The sequence below is a fragment of the Eptatretus burgeri genome, chromosome 8 (genome assembly GCF_056783735.1).
Source record: "Eptatretus burgeri isolate ZD-2024b chromosome 8, Ebu_testis_v1, whole genome shotgun sequence".
NCBI lineage: Eukaryota > Metazoa > Chordata > Myxini > Myxiniformes > Myxinidae > Eptatretus > Eptatretus burgeri.
The window spans coordinates 17,650,335-17,674,980 of record NC_140968.1 but is presented as its reverse complement, the minus strand read 5'-3'; the positions used below and the strand labels follow the sequence as shown (position 1 = coordinate 17,674,980).

General features: G+C 44.3%; 1 protein-coding gene and 1 long non-coding RNA gene across 2 annotated transcripts in view; both read left to right on the top strand.

Moving 5' to 3' along the window:
* LOC147021206 (uncharacterized) overlaps positions 1–24,646 on the top strand; it is a 777,227-nt gene that overhangs the window by 89,394 nt on the left and 663,187 nt on the right. The window lies entirely within an intron of this gene.
* Positions 225–23,780, top strand: LOC147021215 (uncharacterized). Its single transcript, XM_085893687.1, has 4 exons — positions 225–425; positions 13,801–14,233; positions 22,560–22,694; positions 22,828–23,780. Exons 2-4 carry the CDS (start codon positions 13,813–13,815, stop codon positions 23,778–23,780), a joined length of 1,509 nt encoding a protein of 502 aa, XP_085749813.1. The 5' UTR covers positions 225–425; positions 13,801–13,812.

Below are 24,646 nucleotides of genomic sequence, written 5' to 3'. Positions count from 1 at the left end.
CAACCCGGAAGTGTTTCTTCGTTCATCCTCTTAACGAACATCATTCTTCTTCCTCTTCTTCGTAATCACTGTTATTTTCCTTTTCATCACGGATCGCCACCATTGCTATCCTTTACCCGATTGAAAGTTGTGTATTTTACTTGTTGGATTGCGTTCCGATTTTGCGGACGTGACATCACCTGAACCACAGAACTGAAAATAAATAGAACGCTCATAACCCGTAAAAAGTGTAGCCGTCGTGAGTTCGAAGTCACGTGGCCGGCGCCATCTTGGTTAGCTCGACCTAGCTGACCCACGTCACGGATCTCACTTGTTTTGAAAACGTCACAGATTGAAAAAATCAAACAAATGGTCAAACGCCATTTTGTGCGGCAATAAACTGCTCCAAATGGTTACGGGAGGTGTTGTGGAAGGAGGTTTTACAGGTATTTCTATTTGTTGATGAACAGGAATAATGTAATTTTACTCTGAAATATCACTGCGGTTTCACGACTTGTCATTCTCCGTTCATCACATGAACCCTGTTTGTAGGTCGATTTGTTTTCCCTGTTGTTAATTAACACCAAGTGGAGTTTAAAACCCCCAGAAGGTACAATGGGTATTTTCTCTCTTCTGCCAAACTCCACACACGATTCCGATGAAGGTTCATGTCCCGTGATGAACCGAAGTTTGTTCAGGGAATACAAATCAGGGACTGGGAGATGTGTGGGGGGTTTGACCGTTGCTCCTGATCCAGGTGGAGACGAACGAGTGTGTGTGTGTGTGTGTGTGTGTGTGTGTGTGTGTGTGTGTGTGTGTGTGTGTGTGTGTGTGTGTGTGTGTGTGTGTGTGTGTGTGTGTGTGTGTGTGTGTGTGTGTGTGTGTGTGTGTGTGTGTCGCCTACAAGTCACAATTCTAAACCAATCATCATGAAACTTTATACCAAGTTGAAGAGGTAGTCAGTCTCAACTGAGAACCTGATTGATTTTGAGGTCAAATTTCTGAAATCGTCATTCTTCATCCGATTGACTTGAAACTCGAATGAGATTTGCATATTGCATCACTGAGTTGGGAAACCAACTATTTTTTGAGGTCAGAAGGTCAAAGGTCAACTCAAGGTCAAACTTCTAAAATTCATCAAATTTCATCTGAAAAATTGTCAATTTTCATCCGATTGATCTGAACTCTGATTAAGATTGTGAATTTTAATCTTAATGAAATGGATAATTTGATGTATCCATGGCAACCTTTGAAGAGGGGGGTGGATTTTGCAAGTGTCGTGCTCTGTACAACGTCTATTTCTTGTTTGTTGGGTGGTCGCTAGACTTCCCTTAGCCTCAGGTTTTCCGTCTGTCTGTATGTCTGTCTGTTTGTTTGTATGTAATGGACAGCTCTGGAGGCCAGAGGAATCAACCGATTTTGATGAAACTTGACTGGTAGGTTCATACCAGGATCTAGTTCTGGGCTTTTGAGCACCATTGCTATGGACACCACCATTGCCTAGCAACGGGACTTTGAAATTTTTGTAAAATCCTAAAAAAATAATTTTTTCGAAAATCAAAAATCGGCTTCCAGGCTTTGATGCGCACTATAATCAACCTCTTCGTCAAAAATTTTCAGCCCGATCCGTCAAAAACTGTATGACTAGTATGCAATTATATTACTACATGCTTTCACCCCAACGTTCGCATTGGGATTCCCTACCATAGAGTTAGGGAATCGAACACAAATGATGAATGGACAGTTGCTCGTCATGTTCCTATATGGAACAACGAACGGCAAAAATGCCATCTGATGTGTTCTCTTATCTGCATATTTCAAATTTGCCTTAGTCTAGCGACCACCCATGTCACCTACCAGCTTTAGATTTCGTAAGTATATTGATGACTTCCGTCCTCTGTTTGTGTGTTTGTTTGTGTGTGTGTGTTTGTGTGTTTGTTTGTAGGCACAATAACTCGAGAACGGAAGAAGCTACCAATATCAAATTACACCACGTGATTCAGGAGGGTGCTGGCTAGCGCTGATTAGATTTTGGTCAAAATTGGTCAAAGGTCAAGGTCACAGTGAGGTCAAACATAATTCCGTAAATTCATGTGGAGAAATGGAGTATTTTTGCTTCGGTCCATGTTACGAGTTCGTTTTAACTTCGATTTTAATTTTGTCTTCGTTTTTTGCGATCGCTAAGGACGCTTAAAACTCGGTTGTCGAAATTCTGGTAAAAATCGGATGTTTTGGAGACGTTTTAAGATTGTAGAAAAAATATTTCACTTGCCGCGTCACAGCTCGTCACGTGGTGCAGCGCGCTCAAGCAGAGGCGTCGTTGATCACGTTAAGGTTTTCCGTGTGCGCGCTGACGGTGTTTTCGATAAAGATGGTGTTCAAAAGTCATTTTTTTATCCCAATAAAGGTTATCGTCGCATGCCTGACTCGCTAAGCCGTCGGATTATGGAAAGATTGTTGGTGGATGGCCGAATATTACGGTTTTGTGACTTTGATAAAATAATATGAAATAATTGCGTGGAGAAATGAAGATTTTTGCTTCGTTTTGCGTAACGTTTTGCTACGTTACGATTTTTGATAGTTTGGTACAGAATCATCGTAGAAACTTCTGGTTTGCGTCGCTACCTTCTCGAGAGACAGCTTTTATTAGACAAGGTCAGAGGTCAAGTTGACGATTTCGTAAGTACCAGTCTATGACTGCTTGTTTGTTTGTTTGTGTGCAGGATATCAAATAAAAGTTGTGGACTGATCCAGGTGAAATTTTGTGGACAGGTTGGGTGTGTGACAAGGATGAACTGACTAGATTTTGGTGGAGATCCGGATCTGGATCCGGATACGGCTACAATAATTTTTAAAATGATTCTTCACCATTGAGAGATAGGGCCAAAAACGATATATAGCACAATATCTCAAAATGTTGTGGACACATTCAGACGAAACTTGGTGGACATGTTTGGTGTGTGACAAGGAAGAGTTGATTCGATTTTCGTGAAGAACCGAATCCAGATCCAGATTTGATAATTTTTTCAGTGATTCTTCACCATTGAGAGATATGGGGCTAAACTAGTGATTCCCAAAGTGAACGATATCACCCCACTGGAGGTGTTGGGAGGATCTAAGGGGGTGATAAGGGAAAAGGGAGCGGCAGGGGGGCGCTCAGTCGCAAGAGCGGTGGATTTTACAGGCTAAATTCAACAATTGAACGAGTTAACATTAGACTTGCATGTAAAAGCGTAATGATTTTGGTTATACAGGGCCCTGACGTGAGGCTTTGAAGGAGAATGTCACCTGAACAAACCCCAACCCACCGATCCTTCCTGACTTCGCTCGTCGTTGCTCGGTACTCATGCCCACTCAGACTATAATTTGGCCCCAGAATTTTGGGTGTAAAAATGTATTTATACGAGATCACACTTACCTTGTATTTTCCATTATCAATTTTGAGTGAGTGCCCCCAAATGATTGATGGCCCCTCCAGATTTTCATACCCTGGCAACGCCACTCTTAACAGCAAACCTTTTTGTGTTCATGTGCAATTTTTGTCAGTGTGGAAGATTCCAGAATCGTCCCTCCAACCCTCTCCCCCACTTAGTTGTGGACGGATTCAGATGAAACTTCGTCGATAGGTTGAGTGCGTGTTAAGGACCAATTGATTCGATTTTGAAGATCCGAATCCAGATCTGGATACGAAAATTTCTTAATTGTCAAAGTGATTCTTCACCATTGAGAGATAGGGCCAAAAAACGATATAGCACTGCAAAGCATGATATTTCAAAAGTGTATTGGGCCCGATGTGTTTTCGTGGATCAGGCATTAGGTGCCAAAAATATGCGCTCTTCCAAGTGCCCTTCTAGTTTTCTTTATTACTTGCAAAATCGAAGATTTTCAAGTATATTGGTTAGTCAATTTTGTTATTGGGTGACCCTAATTGTCAGTAATTCTGTCTGTTTGTTTGGATGTTTGTTCGTTTGTCATCAGCATAATTGGTAGTAAACGTGGGCGGATTTTGACCAAACTCGGGTGGTATGTACATCTTATGACCTAGTGCTTTGGAAATTGTGATGGTTGCTAGGGATGCTTTGGTTCCCTAGCAACAACCGAAAAACCTTCAAAATCGGTACCGTTCACGCGAAATCAATTCCGAAAGCCATTATCCCACGTAAGGTTATGAAATTTGGGACAAATGATCTACATGTGATGCTCTATCAAATATATTCCGGTATTTGTGATATATGGAATACTTTACAATTAGGGTATGCGCGAAAATTGAAGGCCCCCTAGCGACCAGGTGAGTGCATCGATACAAATGAAACTTTGCAGGTTCATGGTACTCAATGAGTACTACAACTTTGCCTCAGGACATATTGACCGATTTCGCTTCAGTCAGGGGTCAAAGGTCAATTAGTGCAAAAATCAATAATATGCGAGAGCTGGAGGTGCCTTCGCGCCAAATGCTACTCCTCCTAGGGTTATAGTCGGATGGTCATAAAAATTCACACTAATCGTCTGGAATACATTGTGCACAAAGGATCGAGCTGGATTTTCGATTTAGATCTTTGTTCACCCACAGCACCCCCTCGAACTTTGGGGATTTCCGATTTCAAACCGCATTTTCAGTACTTTTCATTCTAATGGATACCGAGTAGTTATCAGTAGATGGAACTGGATGAGATTTGATATGCATAATCTTAAGGTGATTCTCTATCCGCTATATGACATCCATTTTGCTCTATATCTTATAGTTTCCATGCTCGGTGACCCATCGCCGCCTACCGGCTTGTTCTGTCTGTTTGTCTGTCCGTTTGTCACCTCCAGGTCGCATTTTTAAACTGATCTTCACGAAACTTCACCACATGGTAGAGTTTGTCATAAGGAAGAGGCGTATTCTTTTTGAGGTCAAAAAGTCGAAAGGTCAACATAGGCCAAAGGCCAACAACTTCAGTGGGGTTTCTAAAATCCTCAATTTTCATCTGATTAACTTGAAATTTGAAGAGCAATTGTATTTCAGGTCACTGAATTCAATGAGCCACTTATTTTTGAGGTCAACATCGAACAAAAGGTCAACAACTCAGGTGGCATTTCTAAAATTCTCAATTTTCATTTGAGGATTTTGAAGTTGTACATATGAAAATTTGTTTAAAAAATATATATATATATATTTGAGGATTTTTTTGACTTGAAATTTGAAGAGAAGTTGCACATTTGGTCATTTAATTCAATCAACAATAATTTTTGATGCCAAATTTGTTTCATGGATTTTGCAAGTATCGTGCGCTGCAAGACGTCTTCTTGTTTGTCTATCTATCATATATCTGTCAGTCTATCTATCTGTGTTTGTCAGTCTATCTCCTGTATATATATATATATATATATATATATATATATGTGTCTCTATCAGTGTCTGTGTCTGTATGTATATCTATATTTGTGTCAATCTATCTGTCTATATATCTGCATTTGTTTCTATATTTCCATGTGTCTGTATGTCTATCTCTCTATATATCCGTGTGTGTTTCCATGTATCTACATTCCCATGTGTGTCTGTTTGTCTCTGTGTTTGTCTATCTATCGATATGTGTACCTCTGTCCTGTCCATCTGTGTTTATCAATCTATACATCTGTGTGTCTATCTATCTCTGTGTCTATCAGTGTTTGCGTCTGTCCTGTCTATCTATGTGTCTGTATCTATCTCTATGTGTATCTGTATAGCTATTGGAATGTATCAACCAGGGAAAGCAGTTTGAGTGCACCATCCGTCTTTTATTGTGCTCCACACACACAAATCTCAGAACCATCCATGAGCCCAGCTTCATCTTGCCCAGCTATGTTCCCGCCCCCCCCCCCCAATGACCGCTGTTCCGGTTGATCTGATACGTGAATACATGACATCTATCCTGAGCACCATGCCAACACACACACCACAACCCAACCCAGGCAGGTTACCCCATGATTTTATCAAAATCTCCTACCTCCTATCATCAAAGAATGGGGGTCCCCAAGGTTTTGCTCCAATCCCCTCACCCAGTGAGCTGTCCTATGAAGGATAGCAGCACAGGAGGTACTCTCACGGAGTGGGTTTTCAGTTTTTTTTGCATTTTTTATGTGTTTTGCGGAATGAAGTGTTTTACAGTTGCTGGAGTGCAAATCCTGCCATGAACCTCTGAGAAAAAGGTAACCCAACTGCAGGAGGACGTCTGCAGACACAGTTGGATACCAGATATGGATGGCCGTTGGCTCACAAGGAGCTCCTCCACCCTTTGACAGGTTTTGTTTTTAATCCTGATGGGTGTGCATGTCGAGACACACTCCCTCCTCACCAGGACACCTGGTGGTGGAGACAGTTTAGTTGCCGACAAACAGACCATGAAACAGATGAGTACATGTTTACATGGTACCTGCAGAAAGTCACATATTTGATCTGGCCTGATCCGACAATGCCATCGTGCACAGCAACATGGAGGAGGAGGAGCGTGTTGGTATCATTGGCAATTTGGGGAGGATCCACAGGAGTGTGTTCAGCCTTGCAGTTTTCACAGCACGCCCCGTTTCACAGTCAGGAAAAACCACGCCCAGGGACAAGCAGCAACTCGTCATTCTGGCGACCAACAACAAAATCGCTTATTTTTCATCAGTCCACAGGAACACCGGTACCAGATTTTTAGTCGACACTGGAGCTGAGGTCAGCGTTTTACCCTCAACGTTTACCCACAAATGTAAAGCATCTGCATTTACTCTCCAAGCTCTGAACAAGTCCACTATTTCCACATTCGGTGAACGATCGATAACTCTCAATCTTGGCCTGAGGCATGTTCACCATCTATGTTACCGCTTCCTGATGACCATGCTTCCGGTTGATCTGATACATGAATGCATGACATCTCCCGCCTCCCATTAAATGTGAAAATGCATTAAAGATGAACACAAGAGTAATGAAGACACTAGTAAATAATACAATGATCATGAATCTATGAGTATTGGCAACAAATCAAGGTGGATCGGAACCTTTGGAACTCTGGATGATCGTCAGGGCACAAAGCTGACAGGTGGCCCCGCTGTTGGTGCTCAAACAGCGTTATTGGGGTCAGCCTCAGGGAGTGGTGCAGTATCACCTGCAGCACCAACGTCACTCTTCACAGGTTCAGGAAATGGCGAGATGTCATTTGTGAAGATGATAGGATCACAAGACCGATACCGGACATGATCAAGGTGCCTCCGGACGACTCGATTGTCTTCGAGTTTGATCTTGTCGGACAACCGTCCCTCGTTTTTGTGAACCCTCCCTGGTAGCCAGCCTTTCCGCGACCAAAGTTTTTCACAAACACCGGGTCCCTGATGTTTATAGAGCACTGTACAGCATATTTGTCCTGATGAAGTCTCTGTTTCCAATGATTTTGATACACGACCGATGCCACATCTGGTATTTGACAATCCAGTCGTGTATGCAAACGTCGTTTCATCAGCAGCTCAGCTGGTGTCACCCCTGTTGTAGTGTGGGGAGTGATGCGGTTAATGAAAAGCAAACGTGATGGTCTGGTCTGAAGGCTTCCGTTGTGTATCTTATTTAGACCAGAGTTGACGAAACTCATGGAGCATTCGGAGAGTCCATTTGAAGCTTGATTGTGTGGGCTCACAATCTTGTGAAATATACCATTCAGGCAGGTGACTTCAGAGCTTGAGAAACAGGCTCCATTGTCAGTGACTGTTATACGTGGCAAAGCTCTGGTGCAACCTCTCTATAGTTGCGTGTGAGGTTGCTGGATGTGTTTCATAGGCATATATCCAGTTAGTGTGAGCATTCCTAACAATATGGATCATACGGCCTTCGATGGGTCCAGCATAATCAAGATTAATCCTCTGCCATGGTTCAGTGGGCCATTCCCAGTGGTGCAGTGGTGTCTTTGCAGGGGAGTTTCGACTGATTTGGCATAGATAACAATGTTTCACACTGTTTGATGTCACAGTCAAGGTGAGGCCACCAGACATAGTTCTGTGCCAGCAATTTCATCCTTACAATGCCTGGATGACAATCGTGAAGCTGATCCAAAATCTTTGTGCACAAGTTTGGGGGGATGACCACTCGGCATCCCCACAGCAAGCAGCCATTCTCGACACTTAGTTCATTCTGCCTGGACTGTACGAATACAATTCAGGGTCAGCATCGCGTAGAAGGCCCTCCCATGCCCAGTAGCATGAATGACCTTGGAAAGAAGTGGGTCACACCTGGTGTAGGTCCATATCTGGTTGGCATCGATTGAGTTGTCATTCAAAAACTCCATCAGAGATAACACACTGCCAGATGCCGGGGGGTTAAACACTGTGTCCGGAAGTGGCAGGCGACTCTTGGCGTCTGCATTTGAAATTGTGGAGCCAGGCCTGTACGTAATGTCGTAATCATAAGCCGAGAGTGAAAGTGATCAGCGTATGATCCGAGGCAGTAAGACCTCTGAGGTAGCTTTATATTGAACCAAACTAATCAGTAGTTTGAGGTCCGTGTATATCATGAAACGTCGACAGACCGAAGATGTACTGATGAAATTTCTCAACTCCGAATACAATGCCAAGTCCTTCTTTGTCCAGCTGACTGTAGTTATTCTCAGCCGGGGACAGTGTATGCGATTGGTCTCTCTCTCTCTCTCTCTCTCTCTCTCTCTCTCTCTCTCTCTCTCTCTCTCTCTCTCTCTCTCTCTCTCTCTCTCTCTCTCTCTCTCTCTCTCTCTCTCTCTCTCTCTCTCTCTCTCTCTCTCTCTCTCTCTCTCTCTCTCTCTCTCTCTCTCTCTCTCTCTCTCTCTCTCTCTCTCTCTCTCTCTCTCTCTCTCTCTCTCTCTCTCTCTCTCTCTCTCTCTCTCTCTCTCTCTCTCTCTCTCTCTCTCTCTCTCTCTCTCTCTCCAGCACCAACCCCATACTGCCTCGTGTCACATGACAGGACCATGTGTTTGTCTGAGTCGTAGTGAACTAGCACATTTGAAGACTGCAGCATGTCTTTGACTTCTGGAAGGTTGATGACTCTGGAATGTCCCATTTCCAGTGATGCCTTTTTTAAACAGGCAGTACAGTGGGCCAAGCATGGTAGCAATGCTTGGGGATATACCTGCTGTAGTACTGCAGCATGCCAATGTAAGCCTTGAGTTCAGAAATGTTGGTTGGAGCTGGGGCGTCTTTGATTGCTCTGATCTTCTCTACAGTGGGATGTAAGCTTTCGGAATCGATACCATGGCCCAAATAGGTCACAGACGGAACCATGAACTCACACTTGTCTCTCCTCAGGCATGGTCCAGAGTCAGAGATAATGCATAGCACACGTTCGAGGTTGTCAAGATGATGAAGCTCTGAGCGGCCAGTGACTAGGATGTCATCTTGGTAAAGGACAACGTGTGGTTCAGCAGCGAATAGAGGCTATCTATACAATGTTGGTCGATTCCTGGTGCTGATGACACCAAAACTCAGGCGGTTGTATCTGTAGAGCCCCAGATGCGTGTTAATGGTGAGATATTCTTTGGAAAATCTCATCCAGAATGACTTGTAGGTCAGCTGATCTCATGTCGAGCTTGGTGAATGACTGTCCTCCACTCAGTTTTGCATACAAGTCATCAATGATACCTAACTTTTCCAGTCTGGCTAATTCTGCATCAACCTTCTCTTGCAATGTGAGAGGAACTGGGCGTGCTTTGCAGAAAATTGGCTTCACGTCTTTCTCAACACTGAGCTTGGCAGTGAAACCCTTCAATGTCCCGAGTTCATTCTTGAAGACATCCAGGTATCTCACGAGGAGGTGCTGTAGTACGGTTGGTGGCTTGGAAGCCTGCAGTCGATGGATGTGTTCCCAATTGAGTTTGACAACATCGAGCCAGTTTCATCCGAGAAGTGTGGGTCCATCCTCGGGGATGACCAAGAGTTGTAATTGGTGAGTGTTGTTGCCGTAGTTTACTGTGACATCACATGACCCGCGGGCTTGTATTGACTCACCGGTAAATGTAGTGAGACAGATTGAGGACTAATGGAGGCTGGGTTGTTCATAATTCCCCGACAGGTTACGGAAAGCTGGTTCACTCATGAGTGAGACGGCAGCACCCGCGTACATCCATTTCCACGGTCCATCCATCTATATCTACTATAACCAGTATAGGAGTAGACTGACTGCCAGACTTTGTGTGCAAAAGGTCATACGATTGAACACTGTGGCTGTTAGGGCTGTCTTCATCAGTCATGTCTTCCTGGTTATGCTCTGAGTCAAGGAGGTGGGTTTTGCATTCCTCTCTCCTTGCCCTCCGTTTTCGAGACAAGCATGCAGAGGTGATATGATCCACCTTGTGGCAGTAGTTGCAAGTGGAATTCTTGAAAGGGCACAGAGTGGGAGAATGCTCACCATTGCAGTGGAAACAGCATTTACCAGCACCAAGCACCAAGCAGTTTCCAGGCGTTTTGGCATCAGATTTTCTGGTTGGATGTTATTCCACACGATTGACAGATGACAGGTCAGTTCCAAACTGGTAAGCAATGGAGCGAGCAATATCTGCAGCATTTTTGTCTCCACACTCCATTGCGATAGTGATGTCTTTCGCACTGGAAAATGTCAGAGTCCGTTCAGCAACTAGACGCCTGCAAATTCGATCTTGCTCCACTCCCACTATGAGCAAGTCTCTTAACATGTCGTCTGTAGTACCAAACTGGCAATGTTGGGCAAGGTGTTTCACATGAGCTATGAATGTGGAAATGGACTATGTCAAGGTTTGGTGGCACAAGTAAAAATTGAATCGACTCAGAATGACTGAGGGTTTGGGTTAATATTGCTCCTTCATAGCTGTCTTTATAATCAGGTCAGGTTAGATCTGTGACTTGCTAAAGGTTCCATGTAAATCTCCTTTAACCCATTCCATGGTCAGGTTGTCGTCGACTAAACCGTCTCCCCCACCAAGTTTCTTGGTGAGGAGGGTGTTTGATATGGACACCCAGCAGGAAGAAGAACAAAACCTATCAAAGGGCGGAGGAGCTCCTTGTGAGCAAAGGGCCATCCATATCTAATGCCCATCTGTGTCTGCGAACATCGTCCTGCAGTTGGGTTACTTCTTATTAGAAGGTTGGTGGCAGGATTTGCACTCCGGCCACCGTAAAACCCTTCATTCGGCAAACATTCCAGAAGTATAAAAAAAAAAATCTGAAAACCCACTCCGTGGGAGTACCTCCTGTGCAGCTTTCCTTCTCAGGGCAGCTCACCAGATGACAGGATTGGGGCAAAGCCTTCGGGACCCCCAATCTTTGATGATAGGAGGGAAACCACGGGGTAACACTCCCAGGTCAGATTGCGGGAGAGTGTGTCGGGGTGGTGCTGAGGTGTCGTCCACCAGACGGCGGTCTCCTTGGGTTAACCTGAGGAGGTGCCTTCAGGTGGGTGCCTGGAATGTCGTGCCTTGGTTTCCACAGCGTGAAGCTGAGAAAGGTGAGAGGCAGGAGCACCAGCCCTGAAGGGAGACCAGTACTCCATCAGGCTGCGGACGAAAGCTTTGTACGTGGTCAGGAGCATTTTGTTTTCTCTCCAAGGAGCATTTCTGTGTTTCAGGATGTGACAGACAGCATGAGCCTATTATTAAAAGAGATGGTGGGGTGAGGGCTGGATTTAGGGGCCAGGAGACCGCCTGGGGTTCTGGCTTTGGGTGAGTCAGCCAGAAAAATGTAACAGGTATTAACAAGGAAATTTGGCACATGAGGTGGCAATTCAAACTTGGTCTATCATGTCTGTTCTATATTGACACCACGATTCAGATTAAATATATGTCAAGATTAATGACTAAAATTAATAATGGGATTGGCGAGGGGGGTGGGAGAGTTGGGATGAGAAAAGTGGAGCAGGTACAGGGATATCATCAGGGTGTTAAAATTAAAGAAAACAATTGGTGGCCAGGAAAAGGGGGGCTGGCGTAGGCTGTTTTGTGGTGAACAATACACAACAACCAAACACTATCCCTTGACAAGACCCTCGCTACCCCTTCCCCACTGCCTGCCCTGACTACCCCTTCACTACTAAATGCACTCGCAACCCCTTCACGACTCCATGAAATCGCTTTCCCCTCACCACTGCCTGCTCTCACTATCCTCTCACCACTGCCTACTCTTACTTCCTCTCAACACTGCCGACTCTCACCACTGCCGACTCTCACTGCCCTCTCACCACTGCCTATTCTCACTGCCCCCTCACCACTGCCTCCTCATCACTGCCCCTCACCAATGCCTCCTCACCATATACCCCTCACCACTGCCGACTCTCACCACTGCCGACTCTCACTGCCCTCTCACCACTGCCTATTCTCACTGCCCCCTCACCACTGCCTCCTCATCACTGCCCCTCACCAATGCCTCCTCACCATATACCCCTCACCACTGCCTACTCTCACCACCCCATACCCCTCACCACTGCCTACACTCACTGCTCCCTCGCCACTGCCTACTCTCACTGCCCCTTCACCACTGCCTACTCTCACTACCCCCTTACCACTGCCAACTCTCACCACCCCATACCCCCTTACCACTGCCAACTCTGACGACCCCACATCCCCTTACCACTGCCAAACTCTCACCACCCCATACCGCCTCACCACTGCCTGCACTCGCTACCCCCTCATTAGGTATTCACATGAACAAACAGAGAGGGGGCTCCGAAGACGATGACTTTCATGGGGCATCATTTCATCTCGGGCCGGCCCTGGTTGTCGGCAGTAGCAGATTCGAAACATTAGAGTTCACACTGTATGCAGGGAAATTCATTAATTCATTCATTGGAAGCATGCGCCACCATATCGCTCCGTCCACTTTCCACTTGTACTCAAGGGGCCTCCGTCAGGCCATCCCTCAGGCAAATGCCTGGCCCATCCCCATCCCTTAAGGATAGGACATTCCAGACACCCACCCGACAGGATGCCTCAGATTAACCCGAGGAAACTCGTCTGGTGGACCATGCTTCAGCACCACCACAAAACACATTACAGTGTGTTTTGTGATAGCCAGAGTACAAATACTGCCAAAAACCTCCTAGAAAAGGTAACCAAATGCAGGAGGACGTCTGCAGATGCAGTTGACACCAGATATAGATGGTCGTTGGCTCACAAGGAGCTTGTCTGCCCTTTTGGCCGATTTTGTATTTAATCCTGCTGGGTGTCCATCAAAGGGAAATGAGGAAGAAGAAAAGGAATGAGGTTCTTCCCAACCATGGCTTTCTGATTATTATGTCCTTATTTTGTGCAAACATGGTGTTACTGTTGATGCTTTCCCTTTTTGTCTATGCACATTGATTATATGCTTATTGATGAAACAATAATGAGAGAATGAGGGTGGGAGTGGTGAGGGGGGGACACCTTCATTTTTGCTTCTTTCATTTTGTTTGCAGTTGCTGCTGGTTGCATCACTGCTGCAAGTATGACTGTGCCGCTGATGTAGAGCCCCCTGTATATTAGCGAAGAAATTTGGAATTTGGCCAGTATGTCGGTGATAGCTTGCCTCCTCTTTGAGAAAGATGCCATGGGAATTTAAATGTCCACCAACTAATGCTGCGAGAGGGGATGCCCAGTTGAACGTTCATCCGAAGAACGGGACGCACATTGATCCCTTTCCCTATCTGTGAAACACCACCGTAACAGTTTATTGCCGTGTCGGGATTCAAACCCAAGTGAGACAACTTAGAGGCAAGTGTTCCGACCTCAAGGCCACACTGCCAGCCCACATGGGGTGAACAAACTGGCTGTAAAACCCTACATTGTTTGGATAAAATGCAGAGTAACGAAAATAACACGTATAACCTTTTCTTTGTTAACATGAGCATTGTGTCCCTGGCAGGTCATCGGTGAAATGGACAACTTCTTGGAATGGCTCCAATCACAAGGTCTGAGAGCAGAAACAGCCCAAGCAGTGATCAGTATACTTGGAATTGAGAATCAGAAGGTTCTTCGAGCTTGTGCAGACTCAGATTCATTGCGAACAGAGCTCCTCTCCCTCGCCAAAGAGAAATTTAAATTTGCAATGTATGCTGACTTCTGTAAATTTGTGAAATCTTTTTTGAAGCCGCAGGTTGTCCAGCTTGCAGGCTCTTCTCTGTTGGGAAGTCTATTCGTCAACTTGGAGAATGTTATTCGAGAACTTTCTAGTTTCTGCCCAAAGTTTAATGGATTCCAAAATGTGCAACTGGAAAATGTTCCTGGTTTCCGGGGAATCGGTTTCAGTGATGTCTGCAACCTCCACAATCAGGATGATGGATTAACACCCAAGTCTGGTATGTCACTATTTTATACACCCTATCATGTCAAGAAATACCTTGATGTTCAACCATTAATGTGTTTTTTTTTTGGAACAATTTTGTGTTGAAAACGTTTAGAATTTAGATTCGTGATCCACAGCGAATTTTTTTTTGTATACATTGTCGAGGCTCATATAAGAGCTAACGCACAACAGGGTGGGCAGGAGACAAGAGGGGCAGGAGAGAAGCTGGTGATAGAAGAAGGTGAGAGAACTTTTTGTTCGTCATGGAGAGGCGATCATACATGTTGAATTTCGCCTCAATCTGGGGAACAGAGACATTAGGAGATCTATGGAAGTGAGAGGGTTGGGTAGGAAACATGGGGTAAACAAGATGGACACCACAGGGACTTTCGGAACCTTACACGACAGGAAACTTTCAGCAAGGAAAGCATGGAATTTGAAGGAGGTGGGTTTGGGGTGGATTAATGGGATGGAAAAGATCGTGGTTTTGAATGGGGGAAGATAAGAGGTGGTGGTGAACAGCTGTTTTGCAGACCTGGAGGGAAGAGTGGGATTGAAGAGTGTGACAGTTTGTTCCAAAGGCGGGAAAAAAGAATGAAAGAGTGAAGGTGAGCAGTGATTCGTGATTTTGGTAGTTTTATCAGAGGGTGGTTGCTGGCGGACCTTGAGCACCCTGCGGAAATATGGAGGGGACATACAGTATCACAGACAGAGCAAAGGAGGTGGGGGGGGGCGAGACCCAATACGAGACTGTAGAAAACAGAAAAACCACTGACCTGCCTGCATTGAGAGAATGAGAGACCCAAAGACTCAGCCTCACCATTGGAGATACCAATGATCCTAAATGCCTTGATTTCTGCAGCGTGAAACCGAGAAAGGTGAGAGGCAGGAGCACCATCTCAGAAGGGAGAGCAGTACTCCATCAGGCTATGGACAAAAGCTTTGTACGTGGTTAGGATCTCAGGTTGGCCGAGGAAGGACTTTGCACAATGGAGGATGCCCAATCGGCGACTGGCTTTGGAGGCCAGGCTGGAAATGTAGTTTTCCCAGGAAAGATCATGGCAGATAGTGAGACCCAGAAGTTTGAAAGAAAGGACTTCTTCCAGAGGATTGTTGAGAAAGTTGATGGGGGAGGGGGGGTTCCAAACGGTCCTGTCGGAGAGACATTGTGAGATTTGTCTGGATTGAAAGACTTGTTCCATGTGTTTGACCAGTTTGTGATTTTACCCAGATGTGCAGTGAGCGTAGAAGCTGCTGCTTGCCGATCTGAGGGATGACACATGGTACGGCAGGGGGTGGAGTCATCTGCAAATAGATAAATAGGATTTTCCAGAGTCGGAGAGATCATTGTTGCAAACAAGAAAACGAACAGAACCAGAACGCTGCCTAGAGGAACTCCGGCCTGGACAGGAAGAGGGGATGAGAGAACTCGATTTAGGGCCACATGTTGGCTGTGACAGGAGAGGAAGCCTGTGAGCCATGAGTGAAGATGGCCTTGGATACCATTGGAATAGAGTTTGGTGAGTAGTGCAGGGTGCCAGACAGTATCGAAAGCACATGATATGTCAAGAGAGATTGCTCTGATTTCACGTCTGGCATTGAGAACCTCCATCCATTGTTGGGAGAGCAGAAGCAGCACATCTAGCGATTCAGGGAAGAGTGACCTGGTCTGAAACCAAATTGATTGGAAATCAAGCCATTGGAGAAGAGGAAGGATTTAATGTCTGAAGTGATTATGGATTCCATAACCTTGCTGATGATTTGCAATGTATGCCGGTCCATTCGGTCCCCTCCCCTCATATTTTTTATGAAGTGATGTTTGCAACCTCCACATATATATTGGCAAATCGACCAAGGCAAATTGGTCTGTCGTTGCAGGGATCTGTTTTTGCACCTTTTTTATGCTGAGCGGTCATGTTTGCTGATTTCCAAGCAGATGGCAAATGACTGAGCAAATGTGATGGTGAATAGAACAGAGAGAGGGTGAGCATGAGCAGAAGAGCAGGCTTTGAGGACATGTGGGCTGATACCGTCTGGACCGGTTGCAGAATCTGACTCGAGGTTTGAAAGCAAGCTCTCCACCTTGTCAGGAGAAAAGGATACAGAGTCCAGGGACAGTTGAGTGCGACTGGGTAAAGTGGGTAGAGAAAGTGATGGGTTTAGGACACAAGATTTAGAAGCAAACATGGAGTTTAGGCATTCAGCCTTTTCAAGTGCAGTGTCAGCTGTGCAGCCATTTGATCTAAGGGAGGGGATGGAAGGGAAACATACACCAGAAACAGACTAGAACTGCCACTTTATAACTGCTGGCAGTGATGACCGGGTACTCAGACGTCCGCCTTTGATACAACGTGAGACTTTCTGGAGATGACAGTCGCAAAGTTTCACTTCGATAGGATAAGTGGTTCCAGAGAAAACATTATTTAAGAGTGATACAAATACAGCCCTGCTTCCACACAGCGTGGGACTGATGAGTTACGAACTGGGCAGCACAAAGTGTTCAATCTAATTATTACGGATGGAGTCAGCCCTTTTTCCTGGGGACATTGTCGGTATCAATTGAATTGCTATTCCTGTTCCCTCAAATGCTTTCAGGTGCAGCCAAGTGAACCTTCTGGAAAAAAACAACAAAAATCTAAAAGTTCTCAGATTCAAATAATTCAATATTTCTGGTTGCCAAACCGTGGAGCCGATCGGTTGAAATTTTAAACCTACGTTTCACATGTCGGCTACATTATAGTTGTGAAGTTTTGCATATATTGAAGCAGCAGTTCCAGAGTAAACATTAATTAATATTTATCCTTAAATCCAACATGGCTGCCAAAACATGGAGCCAATCGAGTTGAAATTTAAAAGAATCATTCCGCAAGTCTGCTGCATCTTCTCTCTGAAGTTTCACATTTATTGATGTAGCAGTTCCAGGGTAAACATTAATTAATATTTTCCCTTCAATCCAATATGGCTGCCCAACGATGTGTCATACATCAAAAAGGTGAGAGAACTTTTTGTTCGTCATGGAGAGGCGGTCATACATGTGGAATTTCGCCTCGATCTATTTAGCCATTTCAGAGAAGAAGACTTTTAAAGTTATTAATTTTCAATCCAATATGGCTGCCATACCATGTGCCCTAAATTACAATATAAATTTAAATTCTCCATCTAATGGGGAAGTGGATTATGCTTGTTAAGTTTCGTGTTGATCAGACAAAATGCGTTTTTCTATCCAAGATGGCCTCCAAACCTTGTGGCTTGTGACATCATAATTTTTACCCTCGTGCAGGGTACATTATATTTGCCAAGTTTCGCTTCGATAGGTTATGTGGTTCCAGAGAAAGCATTATTTAATATTTGTCTTAAATCCACCATGGCTGCCAAACCATGTGACCTATCAATTATTCTTTAAAAAAACTTATATTCACTGCTCGTGTGCAATAAGTATCTGAAGCTTCCCCTTGATTTGACCAGCAGTTCTGGAGAAGATGTTTGAAGGTTTTAGGGTAAATTCAATATGGCTGCCAAACCATGTGACCTATCAATTAGAAATTAACAAACTTGTGAAAGGATGTCTTGGGGAAAGCGTGTGTGAAATTTTGCCTCAATCTGTCCAGCCGTTCTGGAAAAGAAGATTTTTTTTAAATTTCTTAATTTTCAATCGAAGATAGCCGACAAACCATGTGACTTATGACATCATAAATTTAAATTCTGCCTCCAATCCTGTAGTGGAACACGTGTGTGAAGTTTTGTGTTAATCAGATAAGGTGCGTTTTTCTATCCAAGATCTCCACCAAACCATGTGACTTGTGACATCATAATTTTTACTGTGTCTGCAGACATGATGGAAGATGATAGTTGCAAATTTTCGCTTCGATAGGTTATGTGATTCCAGAGAAAACATTATTTAATATTTTACTTGAATCCAACATGGCTGCCAAACCATGTGACCTATCAATTAGAAATTAACAAACTTGTATTCATGACTCGTGAGCAATACATTTGTGAAGTTTCCCCTTGATCTGACCAGCAGTTCTTGAGAAGATGTTTGAAGGTTTTTGGGTAAATTCAAGATGGCCGCCAAACCCTGTGACCTATCAATAAATAAGGACAAATGTGTCCAAGAGCCGCATCCTAAAGGCAATAACAACAACAACTTCCGATATTTTGTCACGTGCCTTAATGGAGCCAATACTGAGACCCGCCATGGAGGCTCCTGTTCATGACGAGAAAATCGTGTATTTACGAAATTACAACACATTAAATGGAATAATCTTTAAATAATAACGTGAACTTTTCGAAACTTTAAAGCAAATGTCCGAATATATTAAAAAGTTGATGATAGACACTCTCAAAGGGCACACTCAATGTGAGGATGTGTACAGGTGTTTAGTATTTAAGGAGATCTGGATCCTGTATATAAAAGAGTCGAGTCCTAAAGGTTTTGTCTGAAGAAGAAGAAGAAGAAGAAGAAGAATGCGGAGTTCTCTTAGAGCCAGCGTTCGCTACGTGAGACGCGGCTAAATATTAACAAACTTAAAAAAGGACGTCATGGGGAATGTGTGTGTAAAATTGCGGTTATATATATATATATATATATATATATATATATATATATATATATATATATATATATATATATATACATACATACATACATACATACATACATACATACATACATACATACATACATACATACATATACATACATATATATACATACATATACGAGTCGAAATTCGCTAATGCGTTACAAAAGCGTGACAGCCGGTCAGAAAAATCATATTCAAATAATTCCGCTCAATTCGTCACTTCTGGAATCATTTGACACCACATTTTTGGGTTTCACTCATTATAAACGCTTCCAGTCACTGGAAAACGAAGAAAATATAGAATGTTTTCCAAAAAAGTGTGGTTAATATGCATCAGGTTTGACCGAAATATGAGGGGATAAAATGCCGTTTTTCACATAATAGCAGAGATATCACGGCCATTACGGGCTTCTTCATCGGAAAACAATGTCGTGTTGTTTGTGCAGTGCCACAAGGCACACGTCTATGGCGTCATCACTTCTGTTGTACCTCGTTCACGTGACCTGCAGACCACTTTCACGTGTGTAAGAAATTGACAGACCTGCATCATCAGTTTCGTCGGGTGTTGTTTTTCACGATCAGCCATCGATAGAGGCGATTCATGCAGTCGGTATACTACAATTACGATTTAATACATATAATTGATATCTTTATTGCAATGCAGCTAAATAGTAAAGCTTATCATCATTTATGCTCCCCGTGAAACTTTGACGGACACATATTTCGCACGTAAACCAAGGAAACATCGCTCCGTAGGAGCAATTCGTCGATCTTTCCGGCTAAACGTGTTGCAGAACAAAGGATTCTGAACATATTTTCTGGGGGAAAGGCGATTAATATTCCAATAGACGTATGCGAGTACGGCGACTTGGGGTATGCAAGTGCATCTACACAGATGTCACAAAACTAGTGCATTGGAATCAACGTTTTTCAGAGCAAGATATGTAAAATCGGACAAACGATGAATTTCGATGCCGCGCACTTTATTACGGACATGTCCTATGATATGTAACTACGTAGTGGGAATAGAATATTCGACACTGGGCAAAGGTATCCAAAAAAGAGGTAAAATTATAACATCGAATTCCATGAAGGCAATGTAACACATTTGTAAATTTTGACTCCTATATGTATATATGTATGTATATATATATATATATATATATATATATATATATATATATATATATATATATATATATATACATATACACACACACACACACACACACACACACACACACACACACACACACACACACACACACACACACACACACACACACACACACACACACACACACACACACACACACACACACATATTGTTGCGGTTCTCGGAACAGCATGCATGCAACAGATAGGTGTCCCAAGACAGTTATTCTATTATTGTACGTGTAGATAGTCCCTTTCCTTTTGTTTGGCAGACAACAAGGGAGTGCGTTGCGATTATCTAATAGCTTGGGTTGATTAAATCATCTTCTTCATTTCGTCCCTACTCTTCTTTTCGTCTGATTATTCCTGAGGTAAATCAGGCATGTGCGCCTTCACGGTGAGGTGGGCCCTCATTGATGCCAGCGCGTGTGGCGCCACTTTGAGGGAACTGCTGCACAGAGATCTTCGTTCCCGGACGAGTACTAAACCCAACGTGTGCAGCGAGTCTTGTGGTGCAACTGGTGGTGTGGGATTATCGACTCGAGCTTCCGATGATCTGTGGAAGATTGCCGGTTGCATGAAAAGGGCATGCGAATGAATAGCTCTGAAGAGGGTGCACGAATGGTGTTTTTCACAACACAGGAAACACAGCCAGCACGATGCCCACGCTGCACGAAACGCGTACAGAAGCCGATAAGGACGACTCCACGCCATGTTGGGCAGGATAGGATTGTGCGGAGTAGAAGTGGCTTGTTCCTTTTCAACCTCAATATCCGACACATATTGGTGTTCGCCCTGCGCAGACGCTAGCAGAGTTGTGTGAATGCGAGCGCTGACCATGTGCATAATGGCCGAACCCCACGCACTGTATAGAATGTGCTCGAAGGCAGACACGTACGCTGCTCGTTAAATGTGCATGGATATATCCATGGCGATGTACCTTCGGCCCTCGCTGGCAGCAGTGGATTATCCAGGGATGGTGAATGTATTCTCGTCTCTACGGCCAGTGAAGCTGCGACCGAGCTGGGGAATGTCCAGTGCGGGCCACGTTGGCACACGGAGTGGGTGTGTTGATCGGTGCTGGTCGGGCGCCGGATCGGGCATGCGGGATCTTTGAACGGTCGCCTGGGCATGGCCCGGGCGTTTTGCGGGACGGTTCACATGCCAATTTCGGTGTGTGCAATTTGTGTCATGTCATAGGGTCGGAGCGGAATACTGCCGCTGTCTGGGATGGCCTTGCCGGAAACGAAGTGAGGCGGTTTCCGGATAAAGTTGGTGGGCCACGTGAGTGGTCGGGGCCAATCGGAGCACCCGATTCAGGTGATGACGTCTCCATTCAGGGTGGCCCCTCCCCCCAAGCTGCAAGTCCTATAAAGGTCGGAGCAGTCCCTCTGCCTTTCTGTTTCTCTCTCCCGCTCTTGCCTCACCTCGTTGACACCACCACGATGCGCCTCCTGCTATCTGGACTCCGCCGCCTCATCTCCACCCACACGACGTCGACCCCACCCGCCTACCTGGTACCACCTACCATTCCATCCTCGCACTCTGGACTCCGCCCCTTATCCACTCAAGCTCCTCCTTCACGAACACGCTCTTCGCACGCGCGGCTGGAGCCAGAGACGATGCGCCCACTGTCGGGTACTGCATTATGGAGTATTCCCCCCCCCCCCCCGCGAAACATATTGGTGGCGCGTCGTGCTGTCAAGCACAAAGGTACCAAGATCATAACCTCAACTCCCCTCCCTGACTGGTTCAAAACTTTCTCTTCATCGGAGTGTGTGTGCGTGTGTGTGCGTGCGCACGCACTGGTGCCTGTCTGCATAAGGAAGACTGTGGAAGATTGTTATCATTATTATTGTTATTAATTTCACATTAACTCTGCTCTGTGCCCCTTTTGTAAGTTGCCTGTTTATTTGCTGCACCACACCTCTCTCCCCTATCTCTGCACAACACACCCCAATAAATCCTGATTATACCACATACCTTCCTCGCCCATTGCAAACAAATCAATATTGGGAATGTTCCCAGCTTGTCTTTATGGTTTCTTTCATTGATCCAGCATGGTCCGAATCCTAGTTTATCCGGGACTTTATTCCCAACGATCCACTCCTTTTAGCCGGTACGTCCTTGATAGTGTTGCTCGGCTGCATCCAGTCCGGTAGTGTGATCCGGTTCGGACAAGGCGTACTGAGGGTGTGTTCCCCGGTAATTTAAACCACGTGATTAATTAGGTAACCCGATTAACCCATAGACAGGAGGACCCCAGATCATGCGGTTGAGTTATTGGCATCCACGGTCGGTTAAGCGACCCACCGCGTCACGGAATTATTCGTGTGCGACGGCCTACAATTCTGGGGAGTCTGGTGGGAACCGAGATAGCTTCCCCAACCTTGTGGTCTTCTCACCCGACCCCCCCGGCCCACAACAATATGCAAATAAAAATATTAATTTGTTATTGTAAATATTTTGTTTCATCTCTTGTAATGGCGGCAGCATTATGGAGCCTTGTTCTAACAGTGGAAGTGACGTTTTGCATACTACCTATTGACTGGGTTTATATTTGGCAGTTTTAAACTTTATTTCCTTCATTATTTTCAGGTGATGTTTATCCTGTAAATGTGGAATCCAGACAACACAACGGTTCATCTGTCTCAGAAACTTTAAGATTTGCTTCTCTAAAGGAAGATTCAGATGTTCATTTGGCAAACGGCAATACTGTCTGTTCTGAAACAGGTGAGCAGAAACATACAAAATGAACATTCAATATTTTGAATTCAGTGTTGATAAAATTTTCGAAATCGTTAAATATTTTGCGTTTTGAGCTTCACAAAAAATATCTGAAAAAATAACTTGTTTGTTTTTGAAGTACAATCAAGAAGTCCGGTTGGGCAGACACAGTTCAGGAGCAGGTTGACGGTGAAAAAGATGTCTGCTTTGAAGAAACAATCCCAAGAACAAGACTCACGACCTTCAAACTACAAGCGCATGTCTGGTGAAAACAGCACAAAGATCAATATTAAATTAAACAAACCCAAACAGTTTATTAAAAGGCAAATGCATTATAAGTGTCACATATGCAGTGTAGATTTTACTTCACCGAGAAACATCAAAATACACATGAGGACCCACAGAGGAGAACGCCCACACAAATGCTCTGTTTGTGACAAAGGTTTCTCTCAAAAAGGCGGTTTGAATATGCATATGAGGATCCACACAGGAGAGCGTCCTTATAAATGTTCGATATGTGATAAAGGTTTCTCTCAAAAAGGCAGCTTGAAAACACACATGAAGATCCACACAGGAGATCATTCTTGCAAATGCTCTATATGTGATAAAGGTTTCTCTGTAAAAGGCCATTTGAAAATACATATGAGGATCCACACAGGAGAGCGTCCTTACAAGTGCTCTATTTGTGATATAGGTTTCTGTCAAAAAGGCAATTTGAAAATACATATGAGGATCCATACAGGAGAGCGTCCTTACAAATGCTCTATTTGTGATATAGGTTTCTGTCAAAAAGGCAGTTTGAAAATACACACGAGGATCCACACAGGAGAGAGTCCTTACAAATGCTCCGTTTGTGATAAAGGTTTCTCTCGAAAAGGCAGTTTGATAATACATACGAGGATCCACACAGGAGAGCGACCTTACAAATGTTCCACATGTGATAAAGATTTCTCTGATAATGGCTATTTGAAAATACACACGAGGATCCACACAGGAGAGCGACCTTACAAGTGCTCCATATGTGATCAGCGTTTTTCTAATAAAGGCAATTTAAAAACACATATGAGGATCCATACAGGAGAGCATCCTTAGAAATGCTCCATAAGTGATCAGCGATTTTCTAATAAATGCAATTTTGAAATGTATCTGAGGATCCACACAGGAGTGCATACAAGAAATCCATACAAAAAGAATAGACAACAATACAGTAATGAGAAGAGCCTGGTGTTGGCTTATTGGTGAGGGTGGCGGCTTGGGATCCTCGGGTCCTGAGTTCAAGCCACGTTGGCTGCTGAATTAATACACCAGGGGGTTGACTCAGCCTGTCATCCTTCCGAGGTCAGCGAAATGAGTACCAGTGTGTACTGGTAGAGGGGCACTGCATCAGCGACAGTCACGCTTCCAAGAAGTGATAGCTACCCCGGCAGCTAAGCTGCCATACGCAAGAAGTAAAGAGTAAATGAAGCATCCTACAAACACCTCAGAATATTAGATGGCCCCCAGGTACAACACAAAAAATGCGTAAAATTATCAGCAGAGTTACCGATGGAGAATAAGACTAATTCTGAAGTCATCCCTCTCTCCAATGAACAAAACCAAAGCTACAAACCAACTTGCAGTGCCGGTCTTCCAATGTAGCTGTACAATTATAAACTGCCCACAATTGGAGATCAACAATTTAGACCCCAAAACAAGGAAACTTCTAACTATTCACAAGATGTTCTACAAAAACTAATCCATACCGAGATTATACTTCCTGAGACGAGAATGAGGAGGCGGTGTGATGGAGCTTAACCAAATGCACAGAACATCATGTGTCGGACAAGCGGAGGATGTGAAAAGCTCAACAGACTATATAGGCCAGGGAATCTATGAAAATGTATCGCCAAACCCACCACAAATTACAATAGAAACCATTCAAGTGTTTTTTTCACTCCAAGTATGCTATAGAATGACAT

Excerpts from the sequence above, each read along its gene's own strand:
- LOC147021215 (XM_085893687.1), top strand. The coding sequence starts at position 13,813 with ATGGACAACTTCTTGGAATGGCTCCAATCACAAGGTCTGAGAGCAGAA. Across the intron at positions 14,234-22,559 it reads TGGATTAACACCCAAGTCTG|GTGATGTTTATCCTGTAAAT; the intron begins GTATGTCACTAT and ends CATTATTTTCAG. Across the intron at positions 22,695-22,827 it reads TACTGTCTGTTCTGAAACAG|TACAATCAAGAAGTCCGGTT; the intron begins GTGAGCAGAAAC and ends TTGTTTTTGAAG.